The sequence below is a fragment of the Phyllobates terribilis genome, unplaced genomic scaffold (genome assembly GCF_046119375.1).
Source record: "Phyllobates terribilis strain yellow unplaced genomic scaffold, ASM4611937v1 Scaffold_9__5_contigs__length_417890890, whole genome shotgun sequence".
NCBI classification, from domain to species: domain Eukaryota; kingdom Metazoa; phylum Chordata; class Amphibia; order Anura; family Dendrobatidae; genus Phyllobates; species Phyllobates terribilis.
The window spans coordinates 65,493,984-65,512,039 of NW_027362769.1; the positions used below are offsets into that span (position 1 = coordinate 65,493,984).

The window sequence follows — 18,056 nt, forward strand, 5'->3', positions numbered from 1 at the left end:
TCATCAGTAACTTGTCCAGTCCCTTTTACATATCTCTGAAAAGCACGAGTGCCTGAAATACTCAACTACCATTGTATCGAATTATCTTTGAAGTCTCTTCATTCACACAAGATGGTCCTTTTAAGATTGGCCTGTAAGCAGCTCATGAATCTTGGCACATGGGGAAGAATATGACGGCAGACATTGCATTCATAGTTGGGGGAGGGCTCCATCTAGTGGCTAAACACTGGGGAAGCTAGGATTTTCTTGTATTTCTATTTCTGATGTTTCTGTATTGCAGACTCAACTGAGTTGAGTGTAAAGGTTTGCAAATGTGAATTACTGAGCAAGTCAAATCACTAAGATAACTGTCTATCTCAGGCCTTAGGCCACAGCCCCACTATCAGTATTTGGTCAGTATTTTTTCTCAGGAGTGGGAGTCAAAACCAGGAGTGGGTGATAAATGCAGAATTGTGACTTGTTTCTATTATACCTTTTCTCTGATTGTTCCTCACCTGGTTTTGGCTCCCACTCCTGAGAAAAAATACTGACCGAATACTGACCAAATACTGATAGTGGGGTCGTAGCCCTAAAGGGGTTTTCCCACGAACACAGGTTGATTGAATAATAATAAGTTCCACAATTGGATGTGTTTAAATAAAATGTTCCTGTGCTGAGATAATCTTATACATGTGCCCCTGCTGTGTACTGTGTAATGGCTGTGTCTGACCATACAGGAACATGGTCTGATCATACCACATCTCCTGGGCAGGGAGGAGGCAAAAGAGTATACAGACATTACAGCAGGGGATTCACAGCTGATTCTTTCTGTAAGGTAAACATTTCTCTGCCTGTTTTTAAACAATGTTTTACCTCACAGAAATAATCAGCTGTGAATCCCCTGCTGTAATGTCTGTATACTCTCTTGCTTCCTCCCCTGCCCAGGAGATGTGGTATGATCAGACCATGTTCCTGTACAGTCAGACACAGCCATTACACAGTACACAGCAGGGGCACATTTATAAGATTATCTCAGCGCAGGAACATTTTATTTAAACACATCCAATTGTAGAAGTTATCATTCCAAGATCTATTGATTAAAAGTAACTTTTATTCGTGGGAAAACCCCTTTAAAGAAGCTCTCCCAGTACAAAATGTTTTAACCCTAAACCTTACTAAATACAGGGGGTGAAATAAGTATTGAACATGTCACCAATTTTCTGAGTAAATATAGTTCTATAATTTTTTTACCAGATGTCAGTAACAACCCATCCAATCCATACAGGCAAAGAAATCACACCATAGACATCCATAAATTAGAAACAGAAAAAAATGACGGCACTTCCAATACAAGAAATAGGTGTGAACAGGTGCTTACTAGGAGCCGCTACCACCATATACAACTAACAAACAAAGCAGCACATTGTAACACTAAGTATGCGAACATGAAATGTATGACATTTGAATAGAATTACTGCTGTAGAGAATAGAAATAAATGAGAAATCTTGGCGCATAAATTGGCCAATTCATGTGTACCTGGTAACCACGGTAAGACGTCTCTCAAAATACCAGGACCCTATCAATGTGAATACCTCTCTAAGGGACATCTGTCTGCTTATGTGTGGGAAAGTCAGATCCTACTGTAATTAAAACCACCTGTGGCATAGAGGCGGAATGCTCAGTCCACCTCTGGTATTTTGAGAGACACCTTAACGTGGCTACCAGGTACACAGCGCTTCATAAAACTAAAGCCACACAAACAGAAATCAATATCTCAGCTCTTGCCATTAAAGGGAATCTGTCTTCGGGATTTTGCTATGTAATCCGAGAGCAGCATGATGTAGGGGCCGAGACCCTGATTCCAGCAATGTGTCACTTATTGGTCTGCAAGCTGTCATTCTGATACAATCACTTTTATCTGCTGCAGAGCTCTGAATGCTGAGCCCTGTATAAACCCGCCCACACCACTGATTGGCAGCTGTCTGTGTACATTGTGTATATACACAGAAAGCTGCCAATCAGTTGTGGGGGTGGGGTTACACAGAGCAAGAGAACTACATGGCACAAGGCAGCTTGTCCTGTAGTGATAATATCCTGCTAATAAAACACTGATTGTATTGAAATAGCAGAACACAGCTCAGTAAGTGCAACATCACCAGATCCGAGGCTCTCAGCCCCTACACTATGCTGCTCTCAGATAACAGAAAAAAACTGCTGCCAGATTCCCTTTAAGCATCATTCACATGGCGTCAAGTGAGTTCCTGGCCAATTATGGACTTGTACTACATTTTGGCCACATTATAAACACACACTAATATAGAATAACCCACATTGTGCACAGCTGTATCGGATGAGGCCTTAGAACATGTTAAAGGGGTTGTCCGGTCCAAATAGATAAGTCTGCTGTCACTGTGTGTGACTGCAGACTTAAGAATCCCCCAGCACACACACACACATATAGTCCCGGACAGTGGGCGTGGCCTCACGTCACACACAAGTGTATGGAGAGAAAGGCCACGCCCACTGGCCAGGAGTATGTATAACTCATACATGCCCTCCGGTCCTGCGCTGCGCTGGAGGGATTCTTAAGTCACACAGAGTGACCGCAGACTTATCGATTTGGACCAGACAACCCCTTTGAAGAAGTCCTCCCACAAAATGAAATGGGAGCAGCACTGGAAACCAGGGAAGGCGGTAATTGCTGAGTATATTACTGCACTTACATTAAACTACATATACATTTATACGGGTTTAGGCTGCATGCCCACTATGCGTTTTTCAATCTTTTTGCCGCGGATTTTCCGCAGGGAAAACGCTTAAAAAAATGCTTAGTAATACGTGCCCCATGGTCCCCAATGATATTCCGCATGTGCTGTGCACATGCTGCAGAAATTTCCGCTGCGGATTATCATTGCGGAAAACTCCATGTCCATTATTTTTGCGGAAAAGCGGCGTAATTGCCGCCATTGACTTGATTTGAATCGCATAATATCCGCATGACTACATGTGCACATGTGGATATTAAGCGATTCAATGCGTGGATGGTACACGGGTCTGGAGAAGAGGAGACTCTCCTCCAGACCCGGGTACCATAGTACCTGTAAAAAAAAAAAAAAATTATACTAACCTTCTGATGGCCCGCGATCTTCTCTCCGGTGCGTCCTTGCTCCCCGGTGGCTCATGATGGTGTAAAAGGACCTTCCATGACGTCATTTAGTCATGTGACAGGTCACGCGACCGCTGACGTCGGCGGTCGCGTGACCTGTCACATGACTAAATGACATCATGGAAGGTCCTTTTACACCACCGCGAGCCGCCCAAGACACTGGACGCACCAGAGAGAAGACCAGGGGCCATCAGAAGGTGAGTATAATGTTTTTTGGGTTTTTCTTACCATTTTTATTCTTTTTTTTAACTATTAACTTGGTCACACTATATAAATCCATGCCGCTAGGAAAAGCAATTGATAAGGGCTAGGAATAGGAGGAAGCCAATGTGGCTAAATAAGGAAGTCAAGAGGGCAATGAAAAACAAAAAAAGGGCTTTCGGTAAACTTAAACAAGAAGGCAGCGAGGAAGCGCTAATATCTTATAGGGAAAAAAACAAAATCTGTAAGAAACAAATAAGAATAGCAAAAGAGGAGACAGAGAAACTAATTGCCAAGGAAAGTAAAACGAATCCCAAACTGTTCTTTAACTATATAAACAGTAAAAGGATTAAAACTGATGGAGTTGGCCCATTGAAAAATAACCTGGGTAAAATCATAGAGGGCGATGAGGGTAAAGCAAACCTACTCAATAGCTTCTTCTCCACTGTTTTCACAAAAGAAAACAATTTATCGGAGGAAATGCAGAGTGATAAAGTAAACCCTCCGCTAAATATCACCCACCTAACCCAGGAGGAAGTTCAGAAACGCCTAAATAATATCAAAATAGACAAGTCACCAGGCCCAGATGGCATACACCCCCGGGTACTAAAAGAATTAAGTAATGTGATAGACAGACCGCTGTATCTTATATTCAAGCACTCTTTATGGACAGGGACTGTTCCACTAGACTGGCTCCAAGCAAATGTGGTACCAATATTCAAAAAGGGGTCTAAAAGTGACCCTGGGAACTATAGACCAGTAAGCTTAACGTCTGTTGTGGGTAAATTGTTTGAAGGATTTCTTAGAGATGCTATTGTAGAATATCTTAATGATAATAACTGTCTAACTCCATATCAACATGGATTCATGAGGGATCGCTCCTGCCAAACAAACCTGATTGCCTTCTACGAGGAGGTGAGCTCACAGCTGGACCGGGGAGAGTCAGTGGATGTTGTATACCTTGACTTCTCCAAAGCGTTTGATACCGTGCCACACAAAAGGTTGGTATATAAAATGAGAATGCTTGGTCTGGGGGATAATGTGTGCAAGTGGGTAAATAGCTGGCTGAGTGATAGAAAGCAGAGGGTGGTTATCAATGGAGTAAGCTCAGGGGGTGTCAGGGTTACTAGCGGGGTGCCTCAAGGGTCTGTCTTGGGCCCTATATTATTTAATATATTTATTAATGATCTAGTGGAAGGGTTGCATAGTAAAATAGCAATATTTGCAGATGATACTAAACTTTGTAAAGTAGTTAATACAGATGAGGACAGGGCACAGCTACAGGAGGATTTAGATAAATTGGGGAGTTGGGCCAAAAAATGGCAAATGGGGTTCAATGCCGATAAATGTAAGGTCATGCACATGGGAAAGAAAAACAGCAGTCACCCATACATATTAAATGGGAAACCGCTGGGGAAATTTGACATGGAGAAGGACCTGGGCGTCTTGGTTAATAGCAAATTAAAGTGGAGTGCCCAGTGTCAGGCAGCAGCTGCGAAGGCAAATAGAGTCATGGCATGCATCAGAAGAGGAATAGGGGCATATGATGAGAACATTGTTCTTCCTCTGTATAAAGCGCTGGTAAGGCCGCACTTAGAATATTGTGCACAGTTCTGGGCTCCGGTGCTCAGGAAAGACATATTGGAGCTAGAGAGGGTACAAAGGAGGGCGACTAAGGTAATAAAGGGAATGGAGGGACTAGAATATCCAGAGAGGTTGTCAAAATTAGGCCTATTTACATTGGAAAAGAGAAGGCTTAGGGGAGACCTCATAAACTTGTATAAATACATCAGGGGGCAGTACAGAGATCTCTCCCATGACCTGTTTATACCAAGGATGGTGACAAAGACGAGGGGGCACACTATGCGTCTGGAGGAAAGGAGGTTCCTGCACCAGCATAGAAGGGGATTCTTTACGGTCAGAGCCGTGAGACTCTGGAACTCTCTGGGAGAGGAAGTGGTGATGTCCAACTCACTTAATGAGTTCAAGAGAGGCCTGGACGCCTTTCTTGAGAACAATAAAATTACATCTTATGCTTAGTGATAGTTAATTAATCCAGGGATTTAATCTGACTGCCAGATTGGTGTCGGGAAGTGAATTTTTCCTCAATGATGTAAATTGGCCTATACCGCATGGTTTTTTGTTGCCTTCCCCTGGATCAACGCTGCGGAATAGCTGCAGTGCTGAACTGGATGGACGCTTGTCTTTTTTCGGCCTTATAAACTATGTAACCAGCATGCAGAAATGCATGCAAAAAGGCTTGACAAACGCTTCTACCTGGCAGGAAAAAAGCATGTAAAAACCGCATGCGTTTTTCCTGTCAGGTAGACACAGGTATGCTATTCATCCTCTGACTGACTGTATGCGGCCACCTTTATATTTAGTATTGGTTGTCCAGATGCATCTGGCATAGATATGGCCATAATTATGGTGCATATAGTACCTTCACATATACTGGTTGGCCATACACCTGCTTTCTATTCTGGACTCTCAGGGGACCCTCACCATACGTGAAATAGATTTTCAGCAATACGGTCTGACATTTGTACCTGTTGCATTACTATCATGTATTTTACAATGCATCTCATCATGTAATTTCTACTCTGTGATTTTTGTTTGTGTTTGGACATGCAATGCGGCTTTCCTTTTGCATGTAGTGCCACTTGTTACCTTTATAATAAAAGTGATTCATTTAATCATTTGCCTTATTGGACCTATCATTCGGTGGTTCTCGTTTTCTTCATCGTGGGCACATAGCCTTAAGCAATAAAATGTTTGATGGGGGGAGGGGTTCTGAAATAAGGTAATAATTGTACCCTGCAATCAATATGGAACTAGGCTTCCTCACAGCTTCGCTACTTTAGCTTTGCACTTCTGCACACATTTGTTATTGCTCCTATGCATGCAAACAAAAATGAAGCAACGCTGATTAAAGGGAACCTGTCACCACAAATAACGCTACTAACCTGCAGATATGCGGTTAATCTTCAGGTTATCAGTGTTTTTATGCGTCTCGGCGCCTACACGCAGCGGGGAGAAAATTAACTTTATTCTCCCCGCTAGCATTCGGATTCAGTCATGGGGTGGGGACAGAGCCGGGTTCAGTCATCGCTTTGTGTATAGAGAGTGGTGGCTGTAACCGCGCCCCTGGCCCTGACTGACAGCCAGCCCTAATGCAGAGGGAGTGTCAGATAGGGCTGGGGGAGCGGTTACAGCCACCTCTCTGTATACTCAGAGCGTTGACTGAACCAGCGGCGCCGCTGACCCCATTACTGAATCCGAATGCTTGAGGGGAGAATAAAAGCTCATTTTCTCTCCGCTGCATTTGGCTGAGTGCAGGCGCCGGGCAGCATAATAACGCTGTTAATCTGCAGATTAACCGCATATTTACAGGTTAATAACGTTATTTCTGGTGACAGGTTCCCTTTAAAAAAATATCTGAATCAAATCTCCATATGCGCAGGAATGTTACTGTAAGGATCGATCTGCATAAAGTGACCCTGCTGAGTGTCAGATTGGCACACAAAATGTTTAGAGCATATAAATAGATGTAGTAAATATGGCTGTAAAGAAAGTTTAAATTATTTGGATTTTCAAGCACTCACAGACCTTAGACCCCACCTATCAGCTGTTTTGTTGCTACTGCCAGATGGATGTAATCAGTGGAGTGAAATAGCACAGTTCCGTCACCTGTATATGGCTGCAGCAGGTCTTGCAGATCCACCCCTATTTATTCAAAACGTGCTGGAGGTGGAGTACCCGGCCGCGGCCACTATACAGGTTACGTTGCTGAGCAGCTCCACAACTCATCACATCCGGTCACTGCTGTCCACAGAAGCAGCTTATCAGCAGGAATACCTGTTTTTTTTTTGTTTGCTTTTTTCAAAAGCCCGAATTCGTGTACTCAACCCGAGTGCGCTCAAAAAAGTGAACTAGGATGCTGGTCAACATGAAACCCTCTCCAACAGTAGAAGGGTCCCCCAAACCATTCCCCGTCCCTCCGAGCCAGAAGGCCATAGCGAGGAACAGGGACAAATAGCCACTTCCAGCTGAAGCCAGAGGCGACCCAATCTTACCTCCAGCAGCTGCCCGAGTTCTCAACCGAGCAAGGCACTGGGAGTCAAAGATTGTGCTCCCTTCCCGGAAGAGGGAAGCCAGGGGGTTCAGGGGGGAGCGGAACCTAATGGCCACACACTCCCCCCCCCCTAAACCTGCGAAGAGAGGAACCCATTAGGCAACCGCGTACCGACAAAATCCTAGTAGGAGGTGGACATACGTGAAAAAGTGGACACACATTGACAAAAAGAATGAATAAATAGTGAAGATTTCACAGTATAATACTGCTCGGACCTTCGACCGGGAATTGAAAAATTCCCCATCCTAAGGCCAGAAGGCCCGGAATAAGGGTGTGTGCAAAGAAAGAAGTATTGAAGTGCTAGTGCAAATGTGCCAGAAACTCAAGTGGGGTTCCCCATCCAAGTGAGTTAAGGCACCCCAGGGTCACCACTCCTGGGGCACTTCACACTTCGGGCTTTCGATTTTCCCCAGCCCAATGGCGTCAATCCTTGGGGGCCATGCTTTCCACCAGATGACTGTATAAGCCACCTGGCGTACTAACAAGCGCCTAAACCCCAGTGTGCATAATGTATCAATCTACTAGGGCGGCCGATGGCCTAAGCTGCCTTTTCGAAAGATGCTACACTTGATCTTAGCCAAAAGGATCAGCAGAAATACCGGGTGTCGCACCCCCACCAATCTGATCTATCGATTACCTAGCCTAAAGATAGACCATCAATATAAAGTACTGGGCAACCCCCTTAATCATTTCAAGAGACTAATCTATATCCAACACCGTTCTGAAGATCTTACTACAGTAAACTTCCTGGCTGCTGACATGCAGAGGAAAATCTCCAACGTGGCAGATTTCAAAGTCTAATCTATCTACAGACCAGAATGCAGCAGCAATACGTGAACTCACATATATGCAAATAATGAATATGTGATATCTAAATGGCACTACTGCTATACCGAATATATTTAGAAAAGGAAAGTACTTAGCACGCAAATTAGCCAATTCGTGTGTGTCACCAGCTATGACAAGGCGACTTTTCTCTGGAGGGACCCCAACCATTTCTATCCAGATATACTTCTCAAAGGCCAAAAGCCTACACATTTAAAGAGCAGGTAGGATCCAATGCTGATTAAAAACAGCTTTAATGTCTTTTTCAGTCAGACTCTGCCAAGAATCCACCTGAAAAAGCACTGATACATCCACCTGCTTGGTTTCCATCCATCGCCACTCTTCTCTGGGTCTATGAAGCCAAGTTGTCAATGAAATAAGGAGGGAGGGTGGAGATAGAGGGACAACAAGCAGATGGGAAACTGTATATGTATATATATGATTGGCTCCACCATGAAGGCCCAAGTGGTAGGACTTAGTGTGAACAGTCATTCTGTGCTGACAGAGCTTCTTTAACTGCGTCAGGGTTTGGAAAACGTGAAGTGGTTAAAAGAAGTAGCATGATAACTCTCCGGGCGGCTTGTGCTAGGAGGTTGCTTGTTAGTCAGTTTAAATAATGGACAAAAGATGCTGTGGAAGGAGCCACTGCAAAAATGACAGCAAACCTCCAACAAAGCTAGGCTTTGCCTTGGAAGACCCCCACGGGTCTATCAGAATCTTAAAGGAAACCTGGCACCAGAAAAAAAACGCTATTAATCTGTAGATGTGGGGTTAATCTGCCGGCGCCCGCACTTACCTGAACGCTGCAGGGAGAAAATTAACTTTATTCCCTCCAACAGCGTTCTGGTTTCAGACACAGGGTTGGCGTCGGCCCTAATGCAGAGCCAGTGTCAGTCAGGGCCAAGGGCACGGTTACAGCCGCTGTTCTGTAAACTCAGAGCGGTGACTGAACAGGCGCCGCCCCTTTGACTGAAACCGGAACGCTGCCAGTGGGAATAAGTGCGGGCTCCGGGCAGGTTAGTGACGCCATTAAACTGCAGGTTAACAGCGTTTTTTTCTGGCGACAGGTTCCCTTTAAAGACGTGTGTATATACCATTCGTGTGACAAGTCCTAGTGCTGTCCCTCTTTTTTTCAGACAGCACACCCAAGGGACAGTTCCTCTGCATTAGAAGGAACTGTACCCTTATGAATGAACTGAAGAGACAGGCAAGAGATCTGTGCCATAGATTCCAGGATAGAGGACCCCGATCTGTAATTCAGCAATCCTATATGTTTGCCCTAAGCAGAGACAGACACTCGCTCCTCTCCAGCCAGGGTACATCTACAGAGAGGTTAAAAAGGGATGAGCACATAATTAGAGTCATTGGACAAAGTCTTTAGTGTGCTTAAAAAACACTGGAACATTCTGCTGGCGGACCGAAATCTAGCGGTCTAATTCTGTGTGCACCGAGAGTCACCTACCGTAAGGGTAGGTGGATAGGTGACAGACTGACGCATAGCCTGTATCAGAGGCCACAACTAGCTGGTACTTGGCTTGATAGGAAAGTATGTAGGTCTTACCGATGTGGCAGCTGCTGTGTCTGTAAGTGGATGAACTTTTACAAGTGCAGCTACAAGAAAAACCTTTTACATAAAAGACTTTGGTAACTGCAAATTTACGGGTGTCGTGTACAAGGCCACCTGCACGTGTTCTCTAAATTATATTGACAAAACCTCTTGGGAATTGAGGAGATATGTAAGTGAGCACCTCTGGCAACATACGTAATAAAAGGGATACTGCCTTAGCAAGACACATTAATGACACCCACAACGGCCGTATCAATGACGTCTCATTCTGCATGATAGAATTAATTAAACCAACTATCAGGGGTGGTATCTTGATAAAAGAATCCTCCAGAAAGATTCTGAGCGGATCTTCAGGATTAAATCATTGAATCTGGACTGACTTAATGAACAGATCACATATACATGTTTCCTCTAGAGGTGACTTTATTTGATTCCCCCATTACATTGAGAGCACAGATGAGTACCTATGAGAATCAACCTTTGGTGATGTCTCTAGTATGAGTATTTATCTTAATTGTTCTTTTGGCGATCAGGCTAAAATTATCTATACTAAATATTTGACACACCCCTATTTATGGTTTCCTTCTTACTCCGTTCCCAGTGACGAGTTATCCATCTATTTGGTGGATACCTGGTTCCAGATGTACAGTAGTGTTCAAAATAATAGCAGTCAATATGACTAACCAGATTCATCACTGTTTTTGGTATAAATTATATTACCACATGTCAAACAATTTACCAGTTGGTGCAGTAGATTCTAAGAAAACCACCAGACTCAGCATTCATGATCTGCAGGTTTGAGTCTGTGCATTTGAATAATTAATTGAAAGGGGGTGTGCCCAAAATAATAGCAGTGTGGAGGTCAATTAGTGAGGTCAAATCATTCTGTGAAGAAACAGGTGTGAATCAGGTGGCCCTTATCTAAGGGTGAAGCCAGCACATGTTGTACATGCATTTCTCCTCGAAAGCCTGAGAAATATGGGTCGGTCGAGACATTGTTCAGAAGAACAGAGTACTTTGATTAAAAAGTTGATTTGAAAGGGTAAAACTTATAAAGTGCAGACAATGATAGGCTGCACTTCTTTATATAAGGACAAAAGGGAGGACCTCTATGTTGTTTTCATCGTTCTGTTACCATGGACGCCTGGCAACAACGAGTTTGCCTCCCACCACAGCATGAACTATGCTTCTGGGTTTACAGAGCATCTCTAGTCCGCGCGCATGACGTCGGCAGATTCATCTTGCATTCCATAGTGGAACGCACACAACTTCCAGTTTCGGCGGTCTCCAGGGTGTTCTGCGCGGCCAGCCAGCGTACACTCCAAGCTGGAGAACAGACATGTATATATGACGTCCAGCGTGATACTACCTACAGGTGCATCTCACTAAATTAGAATATCAAAAAGTTAATTTATTTCAGTTCTTCAATACAAAAAGTGAAACTCATTATATAGAGTCATTACAAACAGAGGGATCTATTTCAAGTGTTTATTTCTGTTAACCCTTTACCGCCGAGGGTGGTTTGCACGTTAATGATTGATCTTTCCAAAGGCAGGATATCAGAAGGGACTCAATCCAGTTTGAGGTGTTTGATGCCAGTTACTATTATGCACTATGTACTGGTCACCTTAACACAAATAAGATGGAGAAGTAAGGATTTGAGATGGTCCCTAAGACCAATTTGAGGTGTCTGATGCCAGTTATTACAATGCACTATGCACTGGTCACGTTTACCTAAATGGGATGGAGGAATAATGATCTGAGCTGGTCCCTAACGACTATATTGTATGTAACAAATTTGTATCTATGATATCCTTATGCACTCTTCCAATTGTGTTGGATCATAAATTGAACAATATGAGAATGTGCAGTGTCCTCTTCATGAAGCACTGTGATATATTCTTTTAATCATGTACTAATGTTTAAATAAAGTATTAATTTTTTTCTAAAAACTCTGGTCGTATAAGCTCTCCTATTCTTTTGAGGGCTTTTCCCTTCTTGTGTGATATAGATTAACAATGGAGTCTAATGTGATATTGCAGAAATCCTTGTAAATATGTTGCTGTTTACGTTAATGACCGGGCCAATTTTTACAATTCTGACTAGTTTTTGCATCACCATATTTTGAGAGCTATTATTTTTCCATATTTCGGCTGACAAAGTTATGTGACGGCTTGTTTTTTGCGGGACAAGTTGACGTTGTTATTGGTACCATTTCCAGGCACGTGACATTTTTTGATCGCTTTCTGTTCCAATTTTTACGATGCAGAATAAACAAAAACCAACAATTCAGGAATAGTTTTTTTTATGCCGTTCTGAGTGTGGTAAAATTGATAAGGTAGCTTTATTCTTCGGGTCAGTACGTTTACAGCGGTACCACATGTATATAGTTTTTTGTGTTTTGGCGCTTTTACACAAAAACTATTTTATAGAAAAAAAATTTTTTGCATCGCTTTATTCTGAGAGCTATAACTTTTTTTATTTCGGCTGATGGAGCTGTATGGCGGCTTGTTTTTTATGTTGTTTTCAGCGGTACCATTTTTATTTACATTCGTCTTTTTGATCGCGTTTTATTCCATTTTTTGTTTGGCGGTATGATGATAAAGCATCATTTTTTGCCTCATTTTTTATTTATCTTTTTTACCGTGTTCACTAAAGGGGTTAACTAGCGGTACAGTTTTATAGGTCAGGTCATTCCAGACGCGGCAATACCAAATATGTGTACTTTTATTGTTTTTTTGTTTCTTCATAATACTATTAATTGATGGGTACAATATATTTTTATTTTTTGGCCATTATTTCTTTCATTTTTTTTAATATTTTTACAATTTTTTTTTCACTTTCTGATTCTTTTTAAAATTGTACACATTGTCCCACTATGGGACTTTCACTTTTTACATTCTGATCTCCTGTATAGCACAGGAATTCAGCAGCATCCCTGTGTTATACAGGCTGTCACAGCTGCAGAGGAAGAGAATACTGTGATCGTGCACTGTGCATGATCAAAGTATCTTCCAGCTGTCACATGACAACTACGGGACCCGGCCAGACACCGCGGGACGTCGGAGAGGAGGTGAGTACCGGCGCTTACCTCCTCTTGCCACCATTTCGGGGGTTAATGTGCTGGGAGCGGTGCGGGACCGCTCCCAGCACATTGTCACAGCTGACACCCGGTGCTATCAGCTGACACGCGGAGGCGATTCCGCCCACACGGCCTGTGTGCAGGCGGAATCGCCGATGCGTACTAATACGTATCTGCTCCATATGTCCCAGGGCACAGATACGTATTAGTATGTATCATGTCGGAAAGGGGTTAATGTTGATGATTATGGCTTACAGCCAATTAAAACACAAAATTCATTATGTCAGTAAATTAGAATACTTTATAACTCCACAATGGGTCATCACCAGCTCTCAGTGTAATAAGTCTATGAGACACTTTTTCTGCCTCTCATAGACTTACATTGAGTAGTGACTTCCGGATCATTCAGCAAACACTGGAGCGAGCCAGCAGGTCACAAACTACTAGAGACTGACCGAAGCTTTGCCAGGAACTGATGAAGATGGCAGCTGGTCAGTATAATACTAGGGGCAGGGAGTTACATTAGTGACATCACTCCAGCACTTAAATGAAAAAAAAAACCTGCTGGCATGGTTCTCTAAAGGAGTTGTCCAGGACTTCCATGAATTACCTTTTGTTAGGGAGGTTTCACACCGGTACTGGAGATATCCGTGTCTCGTGTGTCCGTGTGTGTCACACGTGTGCCTCATCAGGATCATATGTACCGACGCCTGGGAATCAGTGTACAGATACCGCTGTTCCGAAGCGCCGGGTGCTGAACACTGCCCTCATCATTGTTCCTTGCTCGCACTGTGATCAGCAGAAGCAAGAGACAATGTTGGGAGTAGTAGTGTCTGCTCCCATAGTGTTCCTGTGTAAAAAGAAGAATAAAATCCTTATGCTTACCTGTCCGGAGCTGCCCCCGCTGTAATCCTCTGACCACTGACGCCGAGGAGCTGGGGAGAATGAGCTGCTCCAGCGAGGGGTGTCCTGTCACTCAGTGGGGCTCCGCTCAGTGCAGAATTGGTGACTTGTTTCTATTATACCTTTTCTCGGATTGTTCCTCACCTGGTTTTGGCTCCCACTCCTGAGTGTTCTAATAACTGTTTCCATTCTGCGGAACCAAACACTTAATCAAATGTGCTAATTAGGGTGCTCGGCGTACCCTGGGTTTTGGCCACTGATCCGCCTCCCTCACTTGCCTGAGCCATCTCTGCAGATAATGCTCGCTCCAAAAAAAGCACTGCTGTCAATCACCAGTGACAGAGGCAAAAACCTGCAAAACCTTTGGGCAGATCAGTTGGCTGGGACTCTTGCCACACCAAGGGTACACAAAACACAATAATTAATATTATTTGTTTAACTTCAGTTTCTACAGAACTGAGGTAGCGATTAGAACACCAAAGGTGTAATATTTATAGGTGCTATATCCCCTACAAGCCTCTGGGCCCAATTCATGAAGACTGGCGTTTTGTACACCAGGCTTACTGATGGGCATGCAGGAGTAAGATGCATCTAATTCATTAAGAGGCGCATGCTATTGCTGGCGTGAGCCTTGCTGAGGATGTTACTCCAGTCAGGGACTAGAGTACATTTCTGACATAAGCTATGCCACAAAAGTGGCAAAACTTTTAGAGAATGTGCTGAGCAGGCTTCTCCACGCCCTGTCTAATCCAGTCCATGTTACGCTCTTATTGCGACTTCTTAAAAGTGTTTCACTGGCGAAAACCAGGAATCAGGGCTTTTGTGCTTAGTTTATATTATCAGTTTTCGTGGTCAGACTCCCTTTAAGGGCTCATGCAGATGACCGTACTTTCAGTCCGAGTGCGATCCAACAAAACATCGGATTGCATTCAGACCAATGTTATTCTATGCCCCATAGAATAACATTGCACAAGTCCGATTTTTTTTTCCTTGAATCAAGTCTATCCAAGGAAAAAATGGCAGCATGCACGCTTTGCCAGCTAATATATGGATTGCACTTAGGCTCATGCAAGTCAATGAGTCTGAGGGGGGGGGGGGGGGTGAATCGCACCACACTCGGATGACATCTGAGTGTGGTCCAATTTTCACGGACTGACAGAATGGAGAAGATGGAGACATTCTTTTTTTTTTTTCATTTTCTCATCAGAAAAAAATCTGTGTGATTAGCATAATTGGATCGATTTACTCCGATGAGAGAATGTGACCCAGGCTAAGAGGTGGAAATTCACCAGCTGCTTCACATCCTACAGCTTCTCCAACACTTAGAGGTTTGCTGTGCCATCTAGTGGGGAAAATCTGCATCCACCAGGTAAATCAAAATACTAAAACATTAAAGTTCTTAAGAACTATTTTGTTTTAGTATTTTGCTTTTTTTACTATTTTAGCACTATAATGGTACATTCTATAGAGGAAAAAAAAGTTTTTATTTACACATTAATCAATAACTTATTTATCCTCCAGCTGATGTAGCCACAAGTAGGATTTTTTGGGGGAATGATTTAATTTTTGTAGAGAACATTTTTTGAAGTAGATATATTTTAGTAAAGCGATTGTTTGGCCTTACAGTGACTACAGACATGTACCCTATGTAACTACAGACTTGTAAATCTTCACAGGACATGCACTGCGTGCTGTGAGGGCTCTCTGGTACAGGGCATGAAACTGCTAGTATGTGATTTGCATACATGCGGTCAAGTGCCGACTAGACGTGTCCAGCCTCATTCAGTGCAAGTGTATTGAGCGAGGCCGGACACGTCTAGGAAAAATGTGGCTGGAAGTATGTAAATCGCATACTTGTGGTCTCATGACCATCAGCTGGCACCAGAGAATCCTGGAAGCATGCAGTAACTGCAGACTTGTACTCCAAGGCCAGACAACCCCTTTATCTATTACTTTTGAGGGGAGAGGTGTTAAAGCTTTTTTTTTTTTTAAACAGTTTCTGACGCAGTTTAAAAACTGTTACCTTTATTATATGGTTTGCGACCACTGCAGCAGTAGTATACATAACTATTTTTGATTTACATTTTTGCAAAACAAAACTTTTTAAAGAAAAAGTGCAGTGAACAGTTTTTATTTATAGTTAAAGGGAACCTGTCACCAGTTTTGTCATATAGCAACTAAAACTATCCCCTTATTCCATAAGTGCTCATACAACCCCGACACCCCCTGCATAACACCCAAACACCTATTTTAAGTTCTCCCACGCTGTATGGTACTCGGTTTGATCCGGTCTGATCGACGTGGTTTCGGGTCTCTCCATCCCATCCCTCGGCTCCTGCTTGCTGTCCTCCACACTCTCGGGCGAAATCTTGCACCGGCGCACAGAAATCGCAGCTCGCGCCTGCAGACTATGCTTTTTCCCTACTGCGGGCATAGCCGTAACCATAAGTGCGCATATGTCCGCAGTAGGGCAAAGCATAGTGCCCAGGCGTGAGCCGCGATTTCTGTGCGCAGGCACAAGATTTCGCCCAAGAATGTGGATGATGCAAGGCGTCCTCCAAATCAATTAAAGAAGGATGGCGGGCAGCAGCCGAGGGAGGGATGCAGAGGCCTGAAACCATGCCCATCGGACCGGACCAACCCGACTACCTTACAGCGCGGGACAACTTAAAAAGGTTTTTGGGTGTTATACAGGGGGAGTCAGGGGGTTGTATGAGCATTTATGGAATGCATGCACAGGGGCTGCATAAGGGGATAATTTTAGTTGTTATATGACAAAACTGGTGACAGGTTCCCTTTAACTAAAAAGAAAAAGCGTTCACCGTACTCTCTCTCTAAAAAGTTTTGTTTTGCAAAAATGGTAACTCTCATCCAGCAACAATGCCACCCCAGACTGAGGACCATGTCTGGTATTGCAACTCAGTCCTACAGTAGTACTGAATGGAGGTTCCTCCGGGTTCTCCAGTTTCCTCCCACACTCCAATGACATACTGATTTCGGATTGTGAGCCTCAATGGGGACAGTGATAATAATGTCTCCAAAGTGCTGTGGAATTAATGGCACTATGGGATAAACTAGTTATATAGCCGTGGTATGCTGGTGGCATTTGATAGACCACTGGTTGTCATGTCACCCATTGGCACTCCAAGTTCATGCTGCTGCTTGTGTGACCATGGCATCTAAGAGGTTTATTAGTAACCATCCTTTATTATCGCACCAAAGAACACAACAGTGATTGTGGGCAAAGCTTCTAAGTGTGGGCGATCTCCAGGCTGTAATAAAAGGCACATCATGGTGCACACACTACCGCTGTGACGTGCTGCTATGTGAAGATGCAGGAAGGGGTTAACGAATACAGAATGAAAAGTTAAGTTCTGAATATACTTTGCATCTCCATTCAGTCACAGTGGGGGGGAGAGGACAGGAGAGGAGAGCAGGACTGGTGGATAGGTGGCGCCATACGGCTGCCAGGTTACCCTCAGCATCTAATGGCAGATAAGAACAGGCTGCAGTAACTGCGCAGTACAAGTAGAACCCAATGCTGTACCACAGAGACTGCAGCAGGGTCATGGCCGTGCTTCCCACATGTGTACATAAACATAGAAATAAGAGCACTGGCTTCCATCTAGTTTTCCTACACGACTCACGTTTATACTCGGCCATCAGCCGTTTCAGAGCCGTCCCAGCCATCACCGGAACCAGGCCGCCTCCGCTGTTTGTTTACGGAAATCCTTAGAACCACTTCCGGGACACGTCAAGCAACATTTGTCTGCGCGCATGCGCAGTATAAGAACCCGAACTGCGCAAGCGCTACAGCTCAATGCAGTCATGTAGCGACCAGAATAAGAAGCGGCTGTACTCAGCGCTGCTGTGCTCTGTACTGTAGTGAAGAGGTGCACTGCAAGAGAAAGCCTATATACAACACACAGTCATCAGCGCTCCTCTGTCAGGGTGCTAGCACTATTATCTCAGAACTAATGAGAAAGCTGAGTGTAACGGTGTGGGTATGTGCTCACGGTCAGGAGCCGCAGCAAGTTTGATTATGCGTGTTATGCCGCATCAAACTTGCAGCGTCCAGATGTTACAGCATAGAGGATGGGATTTATAGAAAACCCATGTCCATTAGGCATCTCCATGCTCCTGCAGATCACTCGCGGACATGCGGGGCGTCTTTCCAGACCGCGGCATGTCAGTTTC

The 18,056-nt window shown here is 43.9% G+C and overlaps 1 protein-coding gene across 1 annotated transcript in view; it reads right to left on the reverse strand.

Annotated features, from left to right (window-relative positions):
• Window positions 1-17,635, reverse strand: part of UBE2G2 (ubiquitin conjugating enzyme E2 G2) — a 55,233-nt gene extending 37,598 nt beyond the window's left edge. The window contains exon 1 of the mRNA XM_073646544.1: window positions 17,507-17,635. Within this exon, the coding sequence (XP_073502645.1) occupies window positions 17,507-17,549 (43 nt within the window). The 5' untranslated portion in view covers window positions 17,550-17,635. The remainder of the gene's footprint in view (window positions 1-17,506) is intronic.
• Between the last annotated feature and the right edge of the window lie 421 nt (window positions 17,636-18,056).